General features: G+C 48.9%; 2 protein-coding genes across 8 annotated transcripts in view; both read left to right on the plus strand.

Annotated features, from left to right (window-relative positions):
• CRTC3 (CREB regulated transcription coactivator 3) overlaps positions 1-12,000 on the plus strand; it is a 103,820-nt gene extending 91,820 nt beyond the window's left edge. For 4 of the 7 annotated variants that reach the window (XM_049705782.1, XM_033402888.2, XM_033402891.2 and 1 more), the window contains 4 exons: positions 2,042-2,242; positions 2,330-2,410; positions 3,834-3,936; positions 4,376-7,838. In XM_049705782.1, the coding sequence (XP_049561739.1) occupies positions 2,042-2,242; positions 2,330-2,410; positions 3,834-3,936; positions 4,376-4,584 (594 nt within the window). In that variant the 3' untranslated portion in view covers positions 4,585-7,838. Of the gene's footprint in view, positions 1-2,041; positions 2,243-2,329; positions 2,411-3,833; positions 3,937-4,375; positions 7,839-7,868; positions 8,061-9,198; positions 9,522-10,066; positions 10,315-11,205 lie in introns of those variants that run through there. The other 3 variants (XM_049705783.1, XM_033402889.2, XR_007475464.1) reach the window with 2 other exon arrangements.
• Positions 2,518-23,850, plus strand: part of BLM (BLM RecQ like helicase) — a 169,672-nt gene continuing 148,339 nt past the window's right edge. Inside the window, exon 1 of the mRNA XM_049705762.1 lies at positions 2,518-2,527. The gene's annotated coding sequence lies outside the window, so the exon portion shown is untranslated. The remainder of the gene's footprint in view (positions 2,528-23,850) is intronic.

Consider the following 23,850-nt stretch of genomic DNA (forward strand, 5'->3'; position numbering starts at 1 on the left):
AAACTTGAAGATAATGTGGCTTGATATGAGTCTGGCTCTTTGGTGAGTTTCTTCAATCTGGAAACTCATTGCCTTCATTTCTGGGAAATTTTCCTTAATTATTTCTTCAACGATTTCTTCTCTTCAGTTTTCTCTGTTTTCTCTTGAATGTATGAATGTTGGATGTCCTGTACTTTCCCTCTAACGTCTTATTTTTCTCTCCTCTTTTCTCTCTCTGTCTTTTTTCTCTTCTTTCTGGAAGAGTTTCTCACCATTATTTTCCATGCTTATGTTGAGGTTTTCATGTCTGCTCTCATACTTTTAAATTGCCAAGAATTTTTTTGTTCTTCTTCTCTGAATGTTCCTTTTTTATAGCGTCATACTTATTCCATGAATGCCATATCATCTTTGATCTCTTTGAGGTTTTTAGTGGTAATTTTTATTCCGGTTTCTTTTATTTTTATTTTTTGTAATACGAATTTTCCAAATTGCATAGAAGTAGAGAACATAATATAATGAATCCTCTATACCCATCATCTAGCCTCAACAATCATCAGCATTTTTATAATCTTGTTTTATCCGTATCCCTACTTTTTTTTTATATGTATATATGTTTTGGCTGTGCCGCACAGCACGTGGAGTCTAAGTTCCCCGACCAGGGATCGAGCCCACACCCCTTGCATTGGAAGCGTGGAGTCTTAACCACTGGACCACCAGGGAAGTCCTCCATATCCCTACTTTAAAAAAATGTATATAGAGGTACATATTACAAATAGTTTAATATGTATTTCTAACAGATAAGGATTTTTTAATAGCTCTAAATATTATAATGATAATGTTGTTTTTCATGACTACTTCTTCCTACATAGACTTCTCCAAGTTTCTTTTCTCAGTTTGTCTGCTTGGGTCTCTGACTTTCATTCACATGCTTTCCTCATGGTCTGGTGATCCTTGGCACCCTGCTCGTGTTTATGAACAGGACAGACACACACAAAAACTGATTGGAAGCTCTGTGTAGGTGGGTGGGCTTGTTGAGTATGGTCTTCATGGTAGAGTGATCTAGCTCAGCCATTTCCTTAGGGAACCTCTGGTGTCATAAGTTGGATTTTCTCCCAGCCTGGTCAGATCCCCAAAGGATGCTATCCCGATCTTGCTCCTGGCATGTGCCTGGATCCCAGCACTCTGAGAGCTGAGTTGGGAAAGAGAGGTGGAGGACTCAAGATGCGATAGTGGGCTTTCTCATAAGCCCTGTGTTTTCAGGAGTGCCTCGCCTTCTAGGGTCTGGTGCACCCCAGCCAGAGACCCTGAGCTGTACTCTCTCCAGAGCACAGCCCTCAGTCTCCCGCCGTGCAAGGGTCCTGGAACCTAACTGCTGCCCACGAGCTCCTCCAGGTTTAGCTCCATCTTCACCCGCTGCTGCCTGCTGCCCCAGTTCCAGACCCCTTTAGGGATTCTGTGATGTAAACCAGAGTGTCTCTTGATTTTCCCCACTGCCAGCTTAGCATTTGGCTTTCTCAGCTCTGCTCAGCCTGCTACTACTTGTCCATCTGCTTTTCATTTTCCAAATTTTGTTGCCATTTTCTTCTTTCTCATTATCTTTGTCCTCGTGTTGTTACTTATCCTTTCATGTTGTTTATGTTTTAGTGTTGTTTATTAATGTTTATGGTTGTTTAATGTTGTTTTAGGGGTTTTAGGAGAGTTTTGGGAGACAGCAGAGCTAAATGCTTTTTTCAGTCTTCCATTTTTAACCAGAAGTTTTGGCTGTGAAAAAACAAACACGATTTTCACTGAGAAAACTGAGATGAAACTGGTTAACTTGGCTGGGTTTTGTTTTGTTTGTTTTTTAAGACAATAGAAATTGTCGTTGAATGGAAAATGTTTTGTGGGGAAGTGAGATTTGAGATATACTTTGAAGGATACAGAACTGGGCTTCTCAGAGCATAGTATAGACTATCAGGGTGAGGAAAATCTCAGGGTTTTTCCTCACTTTGACATTTCCTAATCATAAAGGACTTACTGCTAGAAACTCAGAAGCTAAGTAGTTGGTGGCTTTGTTTTTCAGATGGTGTCCTCAGATCGAAGCCCGCTCTCCTTCCTGCCCACAGAAGCTCAAGCCCAAGTGTCACCCCCACCTCCTTACCCCACACCCCAGGACCTCCCCCAGCCTCTGCTGCAGCAGCCCCACGCCCAGGAGCCCGCTGCTCAGCAGCCCCAGGCAGCCCCATCGCTGCCCCAGTCAGACTTCCAGCTCCTCGCGGCCCAGGTGAGTCCCACCGGGAACACCAGGAGGAGGGAACGCTTAGGTCTCCCCAAGTTCCAAGCTAAATGGTCCCCTCCTTCTTTCCTGAAGGGCTCATCTTTGACCAACTTCTTCCCAGATGTGAGCTTTGACCAGCAGTCCATGAGGCCAGGCCCAGCCTTTCCTCAGCAGGTGAGTGGTCGCCAGGGCCTGCCTCTTCCTCGGAGCAGGAACTGCCACAGTCAGGCCTCCTCCATGCATGGAACCCACACCAAACAGACTCGGTACTGCACTTCTCTGACCTCAGGTGTGCTCAGCGGCTAGGAGAGCCTGGCATTGCCCCGAGCCCTAGAGGCTGGTGCTGGCTGCCTTAGTTAATTGTCAGGCCTCAGCAGAGGACCTGTTTGAACAAGTGGTAGAAGACTTGTGATGACACTCTAGCCATAGAATTGTAGAGTCATTGATGCTGGAAGGAGCCGTAGCAATTCACAGATCTATCTATCATGTTGAGGAGACTCAGACCCAGGGAGGGGCTTTGCCTCTGCCTGAGTTGCTGTGCCCTGCACAGTGTGTGGCCTCCTGGGAGCTCGTCCTGGCTGGGGCAGGGGTCAATCCTGAAGGTACTTTCATTCAGGCTTTTTCTTTTTCTTTTTAGTTTCCCCCTAACACAGACCATTTTTTAATATCCCTAGATTTTATAATATTCAATAATTATGGTTTGGGCTCCAGGATATATTATGGAGAGAAGGAAGAGCACTTTCCAGAACTTAATAATAATAACAGTAAAATAAATAAAGACAGATGTTTCCTGAATAGGCCATGGGGAAGCCTCGTGGTAAGAACCAATAGTCCCTGCCTCCCCAATTTCTAAAGAAGCCATTTGAGTCTAGGTGAGTCAATGTGTTTCTGAAAAAATGATGGAAACTCCTACTTTTGAAAGATTTTTTTAAATGGTTTAAAAATTAATTTCAGGAACGGCACCTAAAGTAGGCCCCAGAAACTGGGAACTTCATGGTGATCTGTACATATTGAAGTTTCTCTGGTACTCAAAGGTTATATAGTTAATAAATTTTCATTAACAAAAAATAAAGTAGGCGCCAGTTCTAACCCATCCTCATAGAGGCTTTCTCACAGAGAGGGGCTTGCCTGTGGTTCCTCCCTCTGAGTGAGAGAAGGAGAAGGTTCTGCTTTCTCATTTTTCTAGAAACCAGAGAGGAAAAGAGCCCATCACTTCCTTGGTTACAGACAGGGCCTTTGAAGGGCTCCACAGGTGGTAGTTTCCAGAGGCCTTTGTGTGCTGAGCAGGGGAGGTGGCTGAGACCAGAGGGCCCGCAGAAACCATGGCCATTGGTGTCTCCTGGGATGGGATAGAGGGCCAGGCAGTGTGCAAACAGGGACAAGTGTGGCCCTCAGGGACCCCTCCTCTACCGCAGCATCCCCCTGCCTGAGCAGAATGTTCTGTGTAGGCTGTCACAGCGGCCAGGCACTCTGGGATCCTAGAGAGAAGGGACTGTAAGAGAGCGTTCACGTCTGGTTTTGCTCCGGGAGCACACTGCACTGTTCTGTCCTTGGAAACAGAGACCGTCCCTTACAACGTGACCTTTGTTGCTTCCAGGTGCCCCCGGTGCAACAATGTCCCCGAGAACCACAGGACTCCTTTCATTTGAGACCAAACCTGTATTCCAACTGCGGGAATTTCCCAAATACCATCCTGACAGGTGAGTGCTGCTTCTTTTATTTCACTGTGTTTCTACAGATACCACTGTAAGATAGTTTAGACAACATAACATTATATGAAGCAGAAAATGAAACTTTACCTTTCTGAGATGCAGGTGTCCAGCCTCAGAGACTGTGAGGCAGTGGGGAAGGGGCCTGGTGACCCAAGTCTTTTCCGAACTACGTAACTTCCTGTGATTGACAACTGTTCCAAGGGAGAAAACCTGCAAAACTGGGAGTTGTGGGACTGACTGAAAAGAACATAGATTCCAGAGCAAAACCGTAGGCCCAGGAGTGGTTGGGACACAGGTGATGACTGTCCTGGTTGGGAAGATGACAGGAACGGCATTTTGGGGGTTGTCATCAGTTGTGTCCTCTTAGTGACCTGGGCCCTCACGCCTGCTAATCCGCATTGTTTTCCCCTCCCGCTGCCCTTTCCAGAAGACTCGAGCACCAGCCTGTTCAAAGACCTCGGCAGTGCTCTGGCAGGCATGCCCGAGGTCAACCTAAACGTGGACACTCCGTTTCCATTGGAAGAAGAGCTCCAGATCGAACCCCTGAGCCTGGACGGACTCAGCATGCTAAGTGATTCCAGCCTGGGCCTGCTCGACCCCTCTATTGAAGAGGCACTTCGAGCTGACCGACTGTGAACAGAAGGGAACGGGGCGGGAGGGCTTGTTTCTGAGACAGAACGGAATAGGACGGAGCCAGCTGCAGCCCTGGGCGTTAGTTATCACGGGCTCTGACACGGAAAGAACCAATTCCTTGGCTCCCAGCTCTCAGACAAGGTCCCATCTCAGACGCCGTGGCTCATTCTAGACCACAGAGCTGGGCGCCGCCCCTCAGGCCTGCGGCACAGGTCCTGTTGCTGCGGGCAGGCTGCTCTGGGGCTTCCAATGAATTGGTCGTCACCACAACTGTTACATCTTTTACTGGCCATCTAATGGGTCAATGTGTAAAAATATAGCGAGAGGCCTCAGTAGCCTTGTGTAGTGCTCAGAACCACTGATCTCAATCAACACTGAAGAAAGGACCCGGAGTGGGGGGCGGTTAGGGGCCACAGGCCTTCGGAAGTTGGCTCAGCATCCAGCAACGGTACCACAGCCCCACGATGCCTTCTCTGATCCAGCCATCGTGCCTCAGCGGCGGCAGGATGTTCCAGGGCAGAGCGGAGGGCCAGGGCTCTCTCAGAGGCCTCAATTCTAACATGAAGAAGGCTTTTTACCACAAGTCCAAGAACAGACTTGAGTTAAGCAAACTGAATTCTAATTTGTCCCCCCCCCCTCAGTTTGTAATCTCTTTTCTGCTGCTTCAGAACCCCTTTTCCTATGGACAAGAGGAAAAGGAAGACTATTTTATTCAGTCACTGAAAAAAAAAAAAAAATCCCCTGGTGATAGATGAGCCTGAAGAGAACGGTGCTTCTTCTTAGAGGCTGGGGAAGAGAGAAAGGGGGCTGCAGGTATCTCAGAGACACACGAAGTCCTCCAGACAAGTTCTGGACCGTACAGGCCTCCCTCTCTACAGACCAGCTGGAGGGAGTGGCTGGAGGTCTGGATTGGGCCCACCCAGCAGCTGCACAGCAGCAAAGGGAAGCTGTTTCTCTGTGGAATGGGGGTGGTTCATATAACCCCACTAGACCATAAGCTCCTTGAGGGCAGGGACTGTGCCTTAGTCATCATCGAACCCCTAGCACCTAACAAGTGCCTGGCGCTGGGCAGGTGCTGCAGAACCGTGCGTCGAATGCACACGTGAATGAGTGAATGAATGCACGAATGAATGAATCTGCTTTGCTGTGAGGCAGTCTAATCTTTCACTGTTTCTGTTCCTTACCAAATCTTCTCAGAGCTTCAGCTTTTCTAACACTTGTGCCTGTGGTTAAGTTAAGCACGCACTTTAATATGCTTTTAACACTAGGTGACCAAATCCACGGTTAGACTGCACGCCCTGTTCTCCTCCAGAGTATGCAGGTAGGTGGAAACTGTCTTCTGGGTACATCCACAGTGGTTCAGCAAACTGAGGCCTCCCACCTGCTGGGACCTCGGGGGTCCTGGCCACCTCAAAAGATCTTCCCTCTCAGACCCAGGTTTTGCTCTCGATTGTGTTAGGAAGAGATTCATTCTCTGAGGTTGAAGAAATAGTCTATAGTAAAATGAAGGCCTAATTTATGAAACCGTCATTAGTCATCAGTTTCTTAGCACAAAACAGTATTACTATATTTCCACCACCACCTGCCCCCTCTGACTTAGTCCAGGCCAGCCCTTGACCAGAAACCTGATGGGTGGGATTGGAAGCCGTCTGGGGAGGAGGGTGGGCAACGGGGCCAAATGTGGGCATGGGTAGACAGCACAGAGAGGACAGACACACTGAAGGAGGGATGAAGATGCCGGAGCCTTTGCCCAGACAGCCGGTGTCCTTCCAGGAGACACCAGGGGTGTTGCTGAAGGGTCCAGACTGCTCCCACCCAAAGAAGCAAGGCTGCACCTTGTGGGTCTGAATCTGACACGTGTGCCTGGTGGCCGGAGGGGTCTGTCACAGCGTCCTGGGCTGTTAACCTCTCTAGACCTTGTCCCATTTCCTTCTGTCTTCAGGGGGATCCCTTCCCTCCAGTCTTTCCAGTAACCTCGATCGTGCACTGCTCCATCTTCACTGTGGAGCCCAAGTCTTCCCACCTCACGTTCACCCTGAACCCCTGCTACTGAATTAGGAAGTCAAACCAGAGTCCTTCCTGCCTGAGCTCTGGCTCAGGGAGAGGCAGTTGGCCTCCCCTTCGAAGCCATATTTCCAGTTAAACTTCCCAATCTCAGAGGGCAGTGACTTTTTGTTAAAGTAAAAGGGCCTTTCATCGTACCCAGCACCCCAGTGTGCCAAAAGAAGCCAGATCCTGGCTGCCTTTCCTGTGTCAGAGACCCCCAAATCCGATCTGGCCTTTCAGACAGGGAGGAGTGCTAATGTTCTCAGAGGTTTTTTTTGAACAATGGAGGTTCCAGGATAATCTGCTCTTTACACAGTGCCTTACCCACGGGGATCACTAGTGTCAGGGTCCCAACTCTCTTTGCACAGCAGCCCAGTCTTACAGCTGGAGACCCTGAGACCTACAGGACGAAGTGTGCTCCCCCTGGGCATTCGCCAGGGACTCGTGGAAATGGAGGCTCCTGGGAAAAGTGACTTGTTTGGGGTAGTATAATGATGACAGGTTTAGCACTGAATTCAATTTGTCCTGAGGTCCATCCATCCCATCTTTTCCTGTGAAAAGGTTTTGGGCATTATATAACCCACGTTGCTTACATGGTGTCAAGGACACCCATGGACAGGAGTCGCCCTGACCTTCTCACTGCTGCCTTTGCAACAAACCAGGCGTGGTCCTCGGCATCTGAAGTGGCTGCAGACTTCAGAGTAAACTATTTTTCAGTATTTAGTTTTTCACAAGAAATCGATGGTTGTACTACTCTCATTTACTAGCAGTTAAACAGCATAGCACTAAAAACCTATCTGTATTTTCTATTTTTCCCTTCTGTACGTTTGTGGTTTTCAGGACATACAGTGTCAGGAGAAACTTTGATGATGTCAAGATCAACATGAATTCTCCATTGTCCTGTTTCATTTCTCCTAAGTCTGCTGTATATTACCCGAGCTGAAATCTATATTCCAGTCCATTTGCATATTTGAAGACATTTCCAGCTCCGCCTCTCATCGCTCTTCTGATTCATGCACAGACGGTTCCGAGCGTGTCTTCCACTGCTTCGTGATGGAACCATCACAGCAACTAATCAGACTTCCCGCCAGTATCCTAGTTCCCAGGTCCCTTGTTAAACAATATTTAAAGATTGGAATTTGTACAAAGTAGCTTCCAAGTTTTATAATGCATCATTTTACATCTTTCGTAATTAAAAGCAGCACAATAAGGTTGTATGTGCATTTGGTGTTTTTCTTCAGCCTCGGGTGAGGTGAACTGGCGGAGAGCCCTCCTCGCTCAGCTCAGCCTGCAGTTAGAGATTTCTGGTCCGTGGCCCGCTTCTCACGTGTTCTTAATACTTGCTGTTGCGCCCAGTCCTGAGAGAAGTTCAGAAGGAAGTGGAGGCACGCTGTTCCTTTGAAGCCGCGTGGACCCAGGACAGAGACATCATTGTAGGGGCTCAGGATTCTGCTCCCCCTGCTGGCGCCCCTTCCAGACCCCCCGCCTGCCCTCCCCTAAAACCCCTCCCCTTCTGAGGTTCAGGCCACTGATGCTACTCTGCCTCATGTACCGGGTCTTTAGCCCTTTCTCCCGTTTCACCAAAGACTTGGACTCTGTTTTCTATCCCCAGACCCCCTCCCCATGTCCCAGCAGGGCCCACAGCCCCGGCCTATCCAACAGCAAACAGCCTCGGCTGCCTTCAGAGACCCACTTCCCCAGCCACATGCAGGGCTTGTCATAAAGGTGACTCTTCTGAAATCCTAGAAATCCCTTCTCTGACCCCAACTTCCTGAGCCACCATCTCTACTCTGGTCCACACACACCCTGTTATTTGACCCCACCGAGGATTCTGTTCCTTGCCCCTCCTCTCAGTCTGCCTGTCCTCTCCTGTCCCTTCCTTCCCCGGCCTAGCCCACGGGGTCAGAGGCCTTCACGACACCCTCACCAGCCCTCCTCTGCTCTGATCCTGAAAATTTCTCTGCCAGGAGTCCCGCCAGAACCAACCACCACACACTGTCCCTTAACCCCGTCCCTCTCCTGCCATCCAGGGGCACTGCAGACCTCTCCTCTCCTCAAGGCCCTCATCAGGGCCCTGCTCTCCTCATGACCAGGAACTCCAAGCCCTCGGGGCAGGTCCCTCCGCGTCCCAGCTGCTCCCAGCTGCTCCCCACTCCATTCTTTTTCCTGGTAAACTTGCCCAAATCTATACCCATCCTTCCCACCTTCCCCTCTGCCTTACCTGGTTCTCCTTTTTCATGTGTGATTGATCTGTGCTCCCTCCAAGGATTCCCTGCCCTCCGCCAGGCCTCCTTCTCATCCTCTCCAGTGGCTCTTTCCCCTCAGCCTGTAGATGGTCTCCTCCTTGCTAAAAACAAACAATGAAACAACACTCTCCTCCAACCACGGCCCTGCCTCCCTCCCTCCCTTCCTGGAAGAGTCGCTCATGCTCAGCTCCCTTCTCAACTCCTCTGGCCTGTCCAGTCCCTCTCCTCCTTGGCCCTCCCCTGACATTTGAGCCCTGAGGCCGCTCCCTTTCCCCCCAGATCCTCACTCCAGCTCTAGTAAATCCTTTTCCTCTTGTTCTCTCAGGGCATATCCATCTCCGATGTGTACCCTCCTCCCCTGCCATCTCCTCTCTCAGACCCACTGTCCCCAGGCCGTCACCTCCAAGCTGATGACTTCCCACATCCAGCCTCCTACCCCACGTGCCTGTCAGCGCAGGCCCACCCGCACTCCACCCCGTGCGGCCCGCTGCACCATCCTTCACAGATCTGTGGACACCGGCAAGCGTTCATCATCACCTGGGACACCGGCCTTCCCCACGGGGCTCTCGACTCTGCAAGGACAGGGGCCGTGTCTTCTACCTGAATTCTACAGCCACGGTGCCTGGCATGTAGTAGGTGCTCAATACAGTAAGTCCCCTACATACGAGCGTGTTCCATTCCGAGAGCTCATTCTCAAGTCCAACAAAGTTAGCCTAGGTACACAACAAACACAATCAGCTATATCGTACTGTACTGTAATAGGTTTATCATACTCTTCACACAAATAATACATAAAAAACAAAAACAAAAAATAGAACTTAAAAAATTTTTTATTTATTTTTGGCTGCCTTGGGTCTTTGTTGCTGCGCGCGGGCTTTCTCTAGTTGCGGCGAGTGGGGGCTACTCTTCATTGCGGTGCACAGGGTGCGCGGGCTTCTCACTGCGGTGGCTTCTCTTGTGGTGCACGGGCTCTAGGTGAACGGGCTCAGTAGTTGTGGTTTGCGGGCTCAGTAGTTGTGGCTCGCAGGCTCTAGAACGCAGGCTTAGTAGTTGTGGCGCATGGGCTTAGTTGCTCCGCGGCCTGTGGGGTCTTCCCAGACAAGGGCTTGAACCTGTGCCCCCTGCATTGGCAGGCGGATTCTTAACCACTGCGCCACCAGGGAAGCCCAAAGAAAACATGTTTAATCTTACAGTACAGAACCTTGAGAAGTACAGTAGTACAGTACAATAGCTGGCATCCAGGGGCTGGCATCGAGTGAACAGGCAAGAAGAGTTACTGACTGGAGGAGGGAGAGGAGGTGGGAGATGGTAGAACTGAAGGATCGTCAGCAACAGGAGACGGAGGGCGAGCTGCAATTTCACTCACACCTGACGCTGATGGCACAGGTTCCTTGCTGCAACCAGATATATGTTTGCATCTTTGAAAGTTCGCAATTTGGAGGTTTGTATGTAGGGGACTTACTGTAAATATGTTCAAACTGCTAACTACTGTCCGCCCTCTCGGATCACAGCCTCTAACTACCCTGATGCTCAAGCTGGAGAGCGAGCCCTTCCGCATAGCTCTCCTCCTCCCCTCAGATCCAGCCTGAGTCCCTAAGGGCTGTCTCAGCCCCCATTCTCCCTCTCCTGAGCCTGGCAGTAGCTTCCCATTTGGCTCCCTCCTCCTCCCTGGCCCACTAGGCAGCCTCTGCCTCCCCTCAGAAATTAGCAGAGTGACAGGTTTTACTTTTACCTTTGTGTGCCCCAGGGTTCTTATCTTAAAGCGAAACAATAAGTACTTCCAACCCCACCCTGGTTTCACAGCTTTGTAGAGGATGCAATGAACTCATAATGAAAGCACTTAGAATTGTGCCAAGCACATCATAAACACTCAAGAAATGTCAATTATTATAAATATCACTTGTTGCACGAATTTGCTGTCCTTTCAAACAAAGGATGCACACATCTTTATAAGTGCTGAATTTGTATAATGCTTGCTTTGAAATACCAAACCTTTGTATGGGGAGGAGTGTTTTAAACTGGTCGTATTTAGGTCCTGTTTGCCTAATGAGCCCTTTACCATTTGCAAGTATGGAAATTTTACCCTAAGCCAGTTATATGGGCCGGTGTCCCCATGTAGACACTAGATGGCGCTGCAGCATAGAGTGGCTGTTGGGACCTGGGAAAAGCCGGCAGTGCCACCTGACCCTCTCCTCTCCAATTTAACCTTTAGCCTGGGGTGGCGGCACCGTGGCTTAGAATCGAATCCTATGATGGCAGAGTGTATTAATGTCTCTCTGGTGACCGCTCCACTGTGGACACTCAGACCCTGCACATCACACATCCCTCACAGCAGCCTGGACGTGAGGCAGGCCAAGGATGGCTTCTCGGGTTTCCGGATGAGGAAGCAGGCCCAGAGCAGCGCAGAGTCACCCGGCGACACGTGGAGCACAGACCCTGCACGCGGCCGGGTCCCCAAGGTTCAAACGTGCTGGTGGAGCTGGGGAAGCGGCGCCGCCGGGCCTCCGGTGCCCGGGCCACGCACCCACGCCTCCCAGGGGGCTGGACTGACCCCCTCACCCACCCGGGAACCAGACGGTCCGGCAGCGCACGCAGGAAGCACGAGCCAGAAGGGAGCGCCCGATTTTCTCTTTTCCAGAAATGTATTTTCAGTTTTTAAATAAAAGGCTTTGCTTCTACAATAATAATGAACGCACATTATAAGAAATTCAAGGGACTTCCCTGGTGGTCCAGTGGTTAAGACTCCCAATGCAGGGGTCCCGGGTTCGATCCCTGGTGGGGGAACTAGATCCCACATGCTGCAACTAAAAGAGCCCTGCAACTAAAAGAGACCACATGCAGCAATTAAAAGATCCCGCGTGCTGCAACTAAGACCCAGCAGCAGCCAAATAAATAAATAAATAAAAAGAAAGAACTTCCAGTAACACTGAAGAGCACAAAAAAGAAAATTTTCAAGTGCTCTGGAAGGCCAGCACCCCCAGAAGCATCGAGGGAGACATCTGTCTATGCACCTATTCAGAGAAAAGGACAGGTAGATTGATGGAAATTTTTACCAAAAAGTGTTCACATAGTACGTGCTCTTTTTGGAAAAAGTGTTTAACAGAAAGGAAAAAAAAAAAAAGAAGAAGAAGCCTAAATGTAACTAAAGAAATTGCCAAGCTGCAAATAATTAAAAGGAAAGAAAAATACCCAGGGACTGAATTCATTCTTGAAATATGCTTCAACTGTAGATGGCATCTCTTGACAGCCTGCGGATTTAGGATGAGGAAATGAGCTCACCCACTTCCTATCTCTTCCCCCCTCCCAAATGTTGTGAGTTCTTATTTTTACATTGTCAAGGTTTGTAACTACCTGCATCCTGTCCTGTAACCATCCTTCCCACCATTGTTTGGCCCCTGTTCTGTGCGTGCGTGGGTCCCCTGCTCACTGCCAGTCCTTTTAGAGTGGGTTTCCCAGCCCTCCATTCTTGAGTTCTTCACTTTGATTCATCTCATGTTTGACTTGACTTGTCCCCAAGAAGTCTGTTCAGGGAGGGCTTTGGTGGTCACAGCCAAGAGGGGTGGCTGCTAGGAGCAAGGTTGGAGACCTCAATTCTGAAAAGGGGGTGGGCGGGCTATAAAATCGGCTGATTTATGCCCAGTGAAACTGGCATAAATCCCCAATGTAGGAACAAGCACTAATACTTTCCAGTGTGACTCCTTGCTGAAAAGAGTCTTCAACTTGTATTTGGTTGCACATAGTTGAAGTCTTAGAATTTGGAAATAAAGAAAATGACTAGGGTGGGGAACCCAGAGAGTATTGTTTTCTTTTTTTTGGCCGCACCATGCAGCATGTAGGATCTTAGTTCCCCAACCAGGGATCCAACCCATGCCCCCTGCATTGGGAGCACAGAGTCTTAACCACTGGACCACCGGGGAAGTGCCTTGTTTTCAAAGAAAGGACATGCCAGGTTTCTGGCTCAGGGGGCCTCTGTGACCAGGCCACCACCACTACCCTAACAGCACCCGCCCCCAACACACACACACACACACACACACACACACACACACACACACACACACACACACACACTTCATACCTTTGACAGCAGTGCCTAATCCCATATTCACCTGGAAAAACCCAACTTCTCCTTCAAGACCAAGGTCAAATGACACCTCCTCTGTGAAGTCTTTTGTATGTTCTGGATTATTGCTTGGCAAATATTTACTTCTCTGCCTTCCCACTTTGGCAGTGGTATACCTCCAGGCCCCTTTGCTCTTGGGCTCTGCTATGTGACTTGCTTTGGCCAATGAGATATTTGGAGACAAAACGTGGAGTACTGCCTTGGCATGAGCTGGTGGCAGAGCCCACCCACTCGTGTTTCTGCCATTGCCACAAGCACACCTTTCCCTGCATGGCCTAGTGGTTCCAGGAGAATGAGAGGCAGGGTAGACCTCCATGTAATCCATGCCCAGGAGCCAGTCTAACCAGGCCCAGCTGAAATTGTCAGGGCTGCCCCAGTCAGTGTGCAGACACATGAGCCAGGAATAAATGCTTGTAACAGTAAGTTATTGAATTATGGGGTCATTTGTTATGCAGCATTGTTGTGACAATAGTTGACTGATACACGTTCTCTGTTCATTTCCTCTTTTGTGCTTGAGATGCACTTTGTGCCCACAGCTTTACTTATTAACTGTAGGGCTGATTTTGTAGCAGAGTCTGCCCTCCCTCTGGCCTGTGAACAGTTTGAAGAAAGGACTGCATCTCATTCAATTCTGACTCCCCAGTACCCAGCTAGATGGCACCCAATATCATTCTTTCCATCAGCACTCTGTCCAGGATAGCCAAGTCCAAGTGGAGAGCCCAGGCCTCTGCTTCCAGGACTCACCTGCAAGTATGGACAAGAAGGTTCCAAAGCCCTAATCTTCGGTACCCACTGCTGGGGAAAACACTCAGGGCATAGCTGCTCTTACCTGGGAGCACCAGGGACCACAGTGGCTGCTTTCCTAGCCAGGTAGTGTATGAAAACAGGGAGAAGACCCTGGTAAGTAGATGTAGGGGGGTGGGAGAAAACTAAGCTCTTTGTCCAAATAGAAACAAAGAGCCTTGGGGTATGGAAATCCTGGAAGCCTTCCTTACAAAGTGCCCGAGTATCCAGGGGCAGTGAAGACCATGTCACTAATATAATACAGACCCACCCTGGGAGAATGAGTACTGAGAGCCAGGGTTCTGGCACAAGGAGAGCAGCTGTGGACTGGGTTTTCCAAACTCTGCCCATCAGCATCTTGCGATGCTAATCCTGGTTCCACCTACCCTACTTTCCTTAAAATTGGTCATCCAAACCAGAACACATTGTTGAGTGAAAGGAGACACTGTTAATAATTGTGCCAGGACAACCAGCATACGCAGGGACATATGGTCAGCCTGTGTATCGGACCAAGACCTAGACACAGTACTGCTCAGGGGCCAAGGGTGTAGGCTCCAGAGTTAAGAGACCTGGGTTCAAATGTGCCTCTTTGTGGCTCTGAAGCCAGGGCAAGCGAGTGGCCTCTGTGTGATTCAGTTTCCTGATTTATAAAATAGAGATGATGGGGTTGTGCCTGCTCCTGGTAAGCACTTCCTAAATGTTAGCTATCCTTTTAACTGTTACTCTTTTCACTAAATGGGTCCTTTATTGCTAGATCTCAGAAACACAACAAAAGGATTTCTTGAGAAGAACAAGCCCACGTTCTGAAAGGAGCCCTGAATAGTTTTCGCCACGCAGAGGGCTCCTGTGGTACCTCCACCCTCCTCTCTAAGGAGCTGGTGTGACTGACACTGACCAGTCTGGCCAGGGCACCTGCAGCCGAACTTGGATCTTCTGGACACACCAGCTTTCCTGATTCAGGAGCCTCAGGACTAACCTCAGATGATGCTTATTCCTTACCTGCTCAAAACCTGGCCTTGTAAGTACTGGATCTTCCTCAACTGCTTTCTGCAGGGCCTTGGTTTCCCTCCAACAAGCCTGGCACACTGCCAGGGGCCCATTTACTGGTTGCAGGAGGAGCCAGGCAAACTGGAGGCTGCTGGGCCCTCCCCTCCCAGAAGCCAGGCCAGCGCACACAGGGCCCCCTGGCATGTTTGCTTGATCCACTTGGCCAATCAGATATTCCCTCCCAGGACTTTGAAGCTTGAATGGGAGATCCGGGTGGGGGTGGAGTGTCAGTGAAATTGAGCCACATTAATGGCAGTGCCTTGGAGAGAAGGTTCCCCAGGCCCCTGCGTGGCCATTATTCTGCCATCGGGAGGCCTGGTTGTTCAGCAGTTCTCCCAGGCTGTGTGCTGCCCCACTAACTTTCTCATAAGTCCCCTGGAGCGAAGAGTTGCTTCAGTTCACCAGCTTGTGAGGCTGAACTTCCCAAGAAGCAGCCTGGGAATCTCTGCAGCTCTGTGTCTTCCCCAGCCCGGGGGGCTGGTCTGCCATCTGGGCTCCTGCTTCTGACTCTGCCTTCTCTTTCAGATCAGCCGGTAGCAGTGGGAGTTGGTAAAACATGTCACTTCTGGCTCCGGGTTCTTTCTGAAGAAAGAACTCCCTGGGCATCCATGGTTACACCAGCACACACCTCTAGCCACTGCAAATAGCGCTGTTTAATCACTTCCCACCCGGGGGGCCTGAGAACCAGCGCTCCCCATGGCAAGGCCTGGCAAATGCTAGTTCTGCAGAATGCTGATAAGGGGTGCACAGAGCAGTGCTCCTGCAGTCCTGGGGTACTGGCTGCTTAAGCACGGTGAAAAGCTGTCTTCACTGAAGGACTTCGCAAGGGGCCCTCACGTGCCAACCCACCTCCAAGAGGTTGACTAAGTCGGCATTGCTCAAATGTGTTCAACCCCTGGGTCCTTTTTGTCAGGACCATCTTGTGAATCTGATGTTCTGTGGAACACACTGGGAAAGGCATGGAGACAGGTAGAGATGGATGAGAGCAGGAGAATCAGACTTTGAGAGGACCAAAGAAGGAGAAGGGAAAGGATGGAGCACAGAAAAGAGCACAAGAAAAGGATGAGAGGGCACCCAGAGTTTCCAACATGGAAGATCCAGTGGGCCCAGGCTCCGGGAAGCCTGAGAGTTGCCTCTGACCAATTCAGGGATATTATTATTACATCTATTGATGGCCAATATTAATACAAATAAATGACTGCCCAAGAAGCCACACCTGAGACTTTAGTATTAACTGGAGAAGGGGCTGTGGCCTGTAAAGAGCGCCCCTGGCATTCTTCCACCTCCTTGTGGTCAGGGTTACCGGGCGCCCAGCCCAGGACGGGTTGATTGGCAGCCTCTGGTCCAGAAGCTGATTTCATTCATTCATTCATTCATTCACTCATTTATCAATTCAAAAACGTCTCCGTGGTCATCTGGTTTGTGTGAATGAGCGTGTGGCTTGACAATGCAAGCTTGTTAAAATGTCTTGGGTAAAATAAACATTTTACCAAATGATTTTAGACCTGAAATCTTGGAGAAAATACAGTTTAAAACCCGAAGAAACAGACTTCCCTGGTGGTGCAGTGGTTAAGAATCCGCCTGCCAATGCAGGGGACATGGGTTTGATCCCTGGTCCAGGAAGATCCCACATGCCGCGGAGCAACTAAGCCCATGTTCCACAATTACTGAGTCTGTGCTCTAGAGCCCGCGAGCCACAACTACTGAAGCCCACGCGCCTAGAGCCTGTGATAAATAAATAAATAAATAAAACCAGAAGAAACAACAGGAGAAATCAGTTATGTGATTAGGTAAGAATTAATGGTGGAGAGATTGAATCAAGATGGCAGCCTGAGCACCTGTTTCAACCCGATCGAAAAAATATGTATTTTTAAAAAATCTATCAGGACTTCCCTGGTGGCGCGTCGGTTAAGAATCCACCTGCCAATGCAGGGGACACGGGTTCGATCCCACGGGAAGATCCCACATGGCATGAAGCAACTAAGCACGTGCACCACAAGTACTGAGCCTGCGCTCTAGAGCCCGCAAGCCACAACTACTGAGCCTGCGCACCACAACTACTGAAGCCCATGCTCCTAGAGCCCGTGCTCCACAACAAGAGAAGCCAACGCAATGAGAAGCCTAAGCACCGCAACAAAGAGTAGCCTGCACTCACTGCAACTAGAGAAAGCCCGCGCGCAGCAACGAAGACCCAACACAGCCAAAAATTAATTAATTAATTAATTTTAAATATATATATATTTTTAAAATCTATCATGGGCTAGAAACTACAAAGGGATATCCTCATTATCAGAAACTATGAGGAGTAAAGGATGCTGAAGAGTGAAAGGCAAATAGCTGGAATTGAGTTGAAGGTGAAAGTCTAGCCATAAATGTTCAGAAGAGGATTCTGTAAAGGGAGGGGCTGGCCTTTGGGGTGCACCAAGGGCAGGGCAGGCGGGCACAGGAAGCAGGAGAGGCCCAGGCGGCTGACAAGGTGACCGGGGGCGTGTGGCTCCTCCCCCACCCCACTGCACCAAGCAGCTGGCAACAGATGCTGCTAGCAGACAGCAGAGATATAAGGACAAACCAGGGGGACTTATTTAACACACGGGGCCGGACTGTTTCCTTAAGAAACAGTGAGCCCTTTATCAAAAGATAAAGACTGACAGCCAACAGAAAAACCAGGGTGAAGATGCCATCAGGCAGGTCACAGAAAAAGAAATACAAATAACTAATACTCATATGAAAAGATTCTGGATCTCACTGATAATTAAAGAAATGCTAATTAAAACAACAAGATACAAATTGTTCACCCCTGGCAAGGATTTGGAAAGATTGCGGATGCTCAGGGCTGGTGAGGGTGTGGGGAAGGGCTCATACACACGGCTGATGGGATGTAAACTGGTAAACCTTTCTGGAGGACAATTTGACATCAGCCATCAAACAGAATTATTAAGGCACTGGAAAAAAATATGATAAAATATTTTTTATATTCTTGGAGTGGGGAAAACTTTCCTAAGCAAGACAACATCTAGAAGCCCTAAAGGGAAAAGTGGACAGATTTGACCTCATAAAAATGTAAAACTTCTGTAGGGCTAGAGACCATATCAAAGACAAAAGGCAAATGATAGACATTAGGTACAACATGCATAATAACCTGAAATATGCAGAGTCCCTTCATATCAAAGGATGAAGCTTTATTTTCCAAGATATAAATGGTCAAAGGACAAGAACAGGCAATTTGCAAGAGAAGAAATTCAAATGGCCACTAGTTGAGAAATGACATTTATGCTCACTAGGGATCAGAGAAATGCAAATTTTTAAAGTGATAATATCTAACGTGGGGAAGAAGAAAGGCGTGCTCCTGTATAGTGTGGGCTTTTGGGCTGGTACAGTCTTTTGAAGGACAATGGGGAGAACCCATCAGCATATGTAAAATGTGCAGATAAACTTCTATGAATCTATTCCTTAGAAATACTTGCTAAACAGTTCGTGGAAATGTGAACAAGTATGTGCATCACAGAACTATTTGTATTAGAGAAAAACCAAAGATAATCTAAATAATCAGCGAGTGGGAAGAGTAAGGGGAGTTCACTTTTTATATTTTTGTATTGTTTGAACTTTTTCTATTTAGTGTTTTTTAAATTAATGCCATGTGTCTGACTTTCAAGAAATTATTTAGAGTGAGCTGAAATTCCAGCACCTCCCATCCCTAAATCCCATTTAAATGTCCTTGAAATCAACCCCAACAGGAGCCCGAGTGCCACAACTAAGGAGCCGGCGAGCCACAGCCAAGAAACCCGCCTGCTGCAACTAAGACCGCGCGCAACCAAATAAACAATTTTTTTTTTCTTTTTTTAAAGAGGAGCATAGCTCAGAATCTGAGTCCATATAATCCAGCCCCTCCTAATGGGAAGAGATGAAGAAATGGAATCCCTTCACACAGCCCCTCTCCCACCTGGCTGGGGAGGCTGACGTGCGGTGAGTATGCGGTCATAACTGCGTGGAGGAAGCTGGCCGGTGGCCGGTGCCCATATCTGGACTGAGCGCTCTACTCGGCCCAAGAGAGGGAACCAGGACAACAGCCCCATCCTCCAGCCTCAGGTCTGAAATTGCTCGGAGTGGAATAAGGAAGAGAGCTCACCCGTCTCACCCAAAGTCGTGGGGTATTTACAGTGAGGACACAGACTTGGGAACCCAGGAGAACAACCTGGATGCAGGTCTTTGCTCTGTCCTCCCCCAAGTAGCACAAGTGACCCAGCCCTCCCCAGGGTGCTGCCCTTCTCTCTGCCTCCACCGTTTGGTCTCCTCTCACTCATGACTCTACCTCCTCTCTGTGTCATTACTCCTACTCAGGGCTAATAGTCAAGATACCTAACAACTACTAAAGCATGGGCATCTACCAAGCAGAACAGACACCAGCCGTAAGAATGGGTAGAGGTAGCAAATTATCCCAGAACTCAGTGGCCTAGAACAACAAATATTTATGATCACACACACGTATGGGTCAAGAATTTGGAGCTGCTTACCTGGGTGGTTCTGGCTCGGGGTCTCTCGTGAAGTTGTGGTCAAGATGTTGGTTGAAGTTGTAGTCATTTGAAGGCTTGACCGGGCCTGGAGGATCTGCTTCCTAGGTGTCTCACTCACAAGGCTGTAGGCAGGAGGTCTCAGTGCATCACCAGTGGGCCTCTCCATCGGGCTGCTTGAGCATCCTCACAACGTGGCAGCTGGCTTCCCCAGAGGGAGTGACTCAGGGAGCAAGACAAAGTCACAATGTCTTTTTTTTTTTTTTTTTTTTTTTTTAGTATTTATTTGGCTGCACCGGTCTTAGTTGCGGCACGAGGGATCTTCACTGCAGCGTGCAGGCTCCTTTAGTTGTGGCATGTGGGATATTTGGTTGCGGCATGCAGGCTCTTAGTTGCGGCATGCAGGATCTAGTTCCCTGGCCAGGGATCAAACCCAGGCCCTCTGCACTGGGAGTGCAGAGTCTTAACCTCTGGACCACCAGGGAAGTCCCAAAGTCACAATGTCTTTTATGACCTAGCCTTGAAAGTCACATGCTCATTTCTGCAGGATTCTAGGGTTACACTCATCAGCTATATTCTGTGTGGGAGGGACTACACAAGCGTGTAAATACCAGGAGGTGAGGATCAATGGGAGCATTTTGGAGACTGGCTACCACAGTACCCTATCACTCCCTGCTTAAAGCCTCTGATGGCTTCCCACCACCTTTAGAATCAAACACAAATGCCTGGCCATGGCCTGCAAAGCCTGGCATGAACTGGCCCCTACCTACTGTCCAATCTCATCATGTCCTTCTTTTCTTTTGGCTGTGCCACTCGGCCTGTGGCATCTTAGTTCCCCAACCAGGGATCAAACCTGTGCCCCCTGCAGTGGAAGCTCGAGTCTTAATGACTGGACCATCAGGGAAGTCCCTCATCGTGTTCTTCTTTACCCACTAAACACACCAACCTTCCATATATCCCTCAGCTTCCCCAATTCATCCTTTATATTTTCTGCTCCCTCTGCCTAGAATTCTCCTTACCCAGATCTTTGCGTGGCTGGTTCCTTCTCATCTTTCAGGTCTCAGCTCAAATGTCACCTCCTCAGACAAGCTTCCCTGACCACCTTATCAAAAATATAGCCCCTGCCCTAGCCTGTCACTCTCTTTCACATCACCTTGTGTTTTTGGTTGTTGTTCACTGTTACATGTGTGTAGATGCTACGTGAGTGATGATACATAATTTGCATTTTATGGTTTGCCATGCAGTCAGTTGCAATGTCATGCTACCTTTCCTTAGGAGATGCCCATCCACATCCCTGTGTGCTAACTTCTTCCTAGCACTGACCTCTATCTGAAATCATCTTGTTTATTGCCGTTCTCCCTTCATGTACCAGCAAGAGTTCTTGTTTACAAGCAACAGACTCCTCTCTAGCTGGTCTAAGCTGGAAAGGAATTTGTTAAAGGATATTAGGTACCTCATAAAATCTCCAGGAAAACAGAGAACCAGGCAAGGAGGCCATCTGTGTGGATAACCCCCATTGCTCACACCGTCATTTGCCCTGGGGGTGCACTTGATGTTGGACACCACCATTGGGGTGCCTGCTCCTGCTGCCTCTGAGAGCCGGGTGGATCTGCTGTCATCCTCTCTAGAGAAGATGCCTTGGCACCTGCTTCTCAGTGACACTTAGCCTCATGCAAGTGCATCAGATTGGTGGCGTCTTAAGTCACATGCTCTGCCCCATCTGCAGGTGAGGCTGGGAAACGATCTGGCTTCCGCCATGGGGAGGTGTGAGTTCATTGGGTGGGGAATTCTCAAAATATAGGAAGCGTGTTCCTTGGTTTTGAAGCCAAAGTGAGTTGATGACGTTTATCCTCCACAATCTACCCCCTTAGTTACTTAACCTCATCATCAACCCTTCTTCCATACTTAATCTTACAAACAACAACAGAACCCAATAGAAAGCTGAGAGCTGTTTCTCAAAAAGAAAATAGTTACTTGCAGAGAAAATTCATGGCTTCACTCCAAAACTCAGGGCTTTCTGCTGTTCTCTGACCATCTTGCTCATGTACCTATTTCTTGCTTGCCTAGAGCAGCCCTCTGGGTAAGTGTTATAAGAGCCGGGACCTTGTTCATCTCTATATCCTCACAACCTAGAACAGTGCCTGGCACATCACAGGTACCCATAAATGTTAAGCTGGTGAATTGTGTCCATGAAGTTCCCTCCCAGTGAACAGGGCTGACCTGTGTGACCAGCAGGGAACTGCAGAAGTGGCAGTGTGTGACTTTCAAGCCTCAGCTGCCATGGCTAGCAGCCTCCTTCTTTGGTGGTTCCAATTTCAGGTTTGAGAGAGGGAGAATCCGATTGGCTCATGTGGCCTATTTGTACCAAGCCATAGATTATCTGGGGGGGGGCCTATAAATTGGGGTCTCTGAGGAAAGGGGTCTGCCCACTTTGGCCATCAGAAGGGGCTATGGCATCCCAGACACTGCGGTTGAGACGTCTAGTACAATGGGGTCACATCTTACATGAAGATTGGATTCGAAAATCTCCATGTAAGACTTTATCCCATATAGTCAGAGTCACTCATGAAAACCCTTTAAATTACCCATAAATTTCTCTACTGTATAGTACCATCTATTGAAAATCCCCTTCAGCCAGTTTTCCCTTCAGTTGGGAAGAGATAGCTGTTTCTTTGGTTGGGCAGATGAAGTAGTTTGTTTACCTTATGGGTCTTGTTTGAAAAACACATCTTTAGATATTAGAGTCATGATGAGATGCTCACATATAAGGGGCACGTGGGACCCTAGACCACGGAGAGAACCACAGGTTCCCACCACATCTCCGATCTCTGCTCATTGCGGGGCACGCGCTCTCTGAGTAGAAGGGGAGGCCCTATTTAAATCGTCCTGTCTTCTCCCCTCCCCTCCTCTCCTTCCCGATTTCCTCTCTCTCCTCCCTTTTTTTTGCGGTACGTGGGCCTCTCACTGTTGTGGCCTCTCCCGTTGCGGAGCACAGGCTCTGGACGCTCAGGCTCAGCGGCCATGGCTCACGGGCCCAGCCACTCCGCGGCACGTGGGATCCTCCCAGACCGGGGCACGAACCCGCGTCCCCTGCATCGTCAGGCGGACTCTCAACCGCTGCGCCACCAGGGAAGCCCTCTCCTCCCTTTCGAACGAATATATATTACAAGGTTTAATGATTTAAAAAAAAATCCACTTGCTCTCATTGGATCTACACATGAATTGCAAGGAAGTCTGAATATAAGAGGAAGAAAACTAATCTGATGTCAGTGAGAAAGCCCGGAGCACAGAAGTAAAAGAAGAAAGCAGTGAAATTGTATTGCTACTCCTATTCTCTGAAAAGGATGTCTCACGTGAAATGAAAGAAGATTTTAGAAAACAGCTATTACCAATTCTCAGGGTGATCAGACAAGGACAGTGCAGGGCAAGTGGGTGCCCATCACATTAGCTTGTCACTGGAAGCTGTGATTAATAGGATTAGAGGAGATTGGATTATTAAACGAGATAGGCAAGAGAAACCTCTGTGGCAAATGGGGGAAATTAATGGAGAGATGGAAGCAAAGCTCGGGGAAAATGCCGGACATTTAGTATAAAGTGTGAAGATTTAATATGGGGTGTGGGGGGGGAAGTTCCTGAAGTTTATAAATAAATCAATGGAACGGGATCAGTAATCAAAACTTGTTTTCTCTCTTCCTATTTCCCTCTCCCTCCCTTCTATCCTCCCTCTAGCGCGAGCGCTCTCTCTCTCTCTCTCTCTCTCTCTCTCTCTCTCTCTCTCTCACACACACACACACACACACACAGGTACACACACACACAAGGGCAGAGAGTTTTTTCTGTTTTCTTCACAGCTGTCTCCCCAGAACTTAAAACAGTGCCTAGCACATAGTAAGCCCTTAACATTTGCTAAATTGTTACAGTGAAGTAAGATGTACCATCTTGTACCAATTCAAATGAGAAGCCAACCCGACTCTAAGATACATTCTGGTGAAATTCCTAAACTTGATGGAAAAATAAAGGCTTCTCCCAACTTTCAAGCAGAAGAAACAAAGTCAGATGACTTTCAAAAATGTTGATAACCAGCACAGCTTTGAACTTCACGTGGCAACAGCCATTGCCTGAGACAATAAAGTGAAAACTACAGGATCCTTAGGGGATGAGGGCCCCCCAGGACTCCCGAAGCCAGGAAGAAAATTAAAGGAAATCTCGGACCCGGAAACTCAGGAAAATGGACTCGCCAGCCTTTGGTGAAATGCAGAGACTAAAGTACACCTGAAAAGGGAGAGCCCTGCGTTCTGCTTCTGATGCTTATGGAGCACCTTCTGTGGGCCACTGGGCCTTGGATTCTCATGGGAGGAGGCAGTCAGTCAATGAACAAACGACTGAATCAACACTTGGGAGAGCAGCGCTGGCCTTGCTGCCTTAACTTGGCAGGGCTGGTGGGGCTGGCGGGGCTGGAGGGGGCAGCCTCAACCCTCCGCCGGGACAGCTGGGGAGGCTGCAGCCCAGCCCACCA

The sequence above is a fragment of the Orcinus orca genome, chromosome 2 (assembly GCF_937001465.1).
Source record: "Orcinus orca chromosome 2, mOrcOrc1.1, whole genome shotgun sequence".
NCBI classification, from domain to species: domain Eukaryota; kingdom Metazoa; phylum Chordata; class Mammalia; order Artiodactyla; family Delphinidae; genus Orcinus; species Orcinus orca.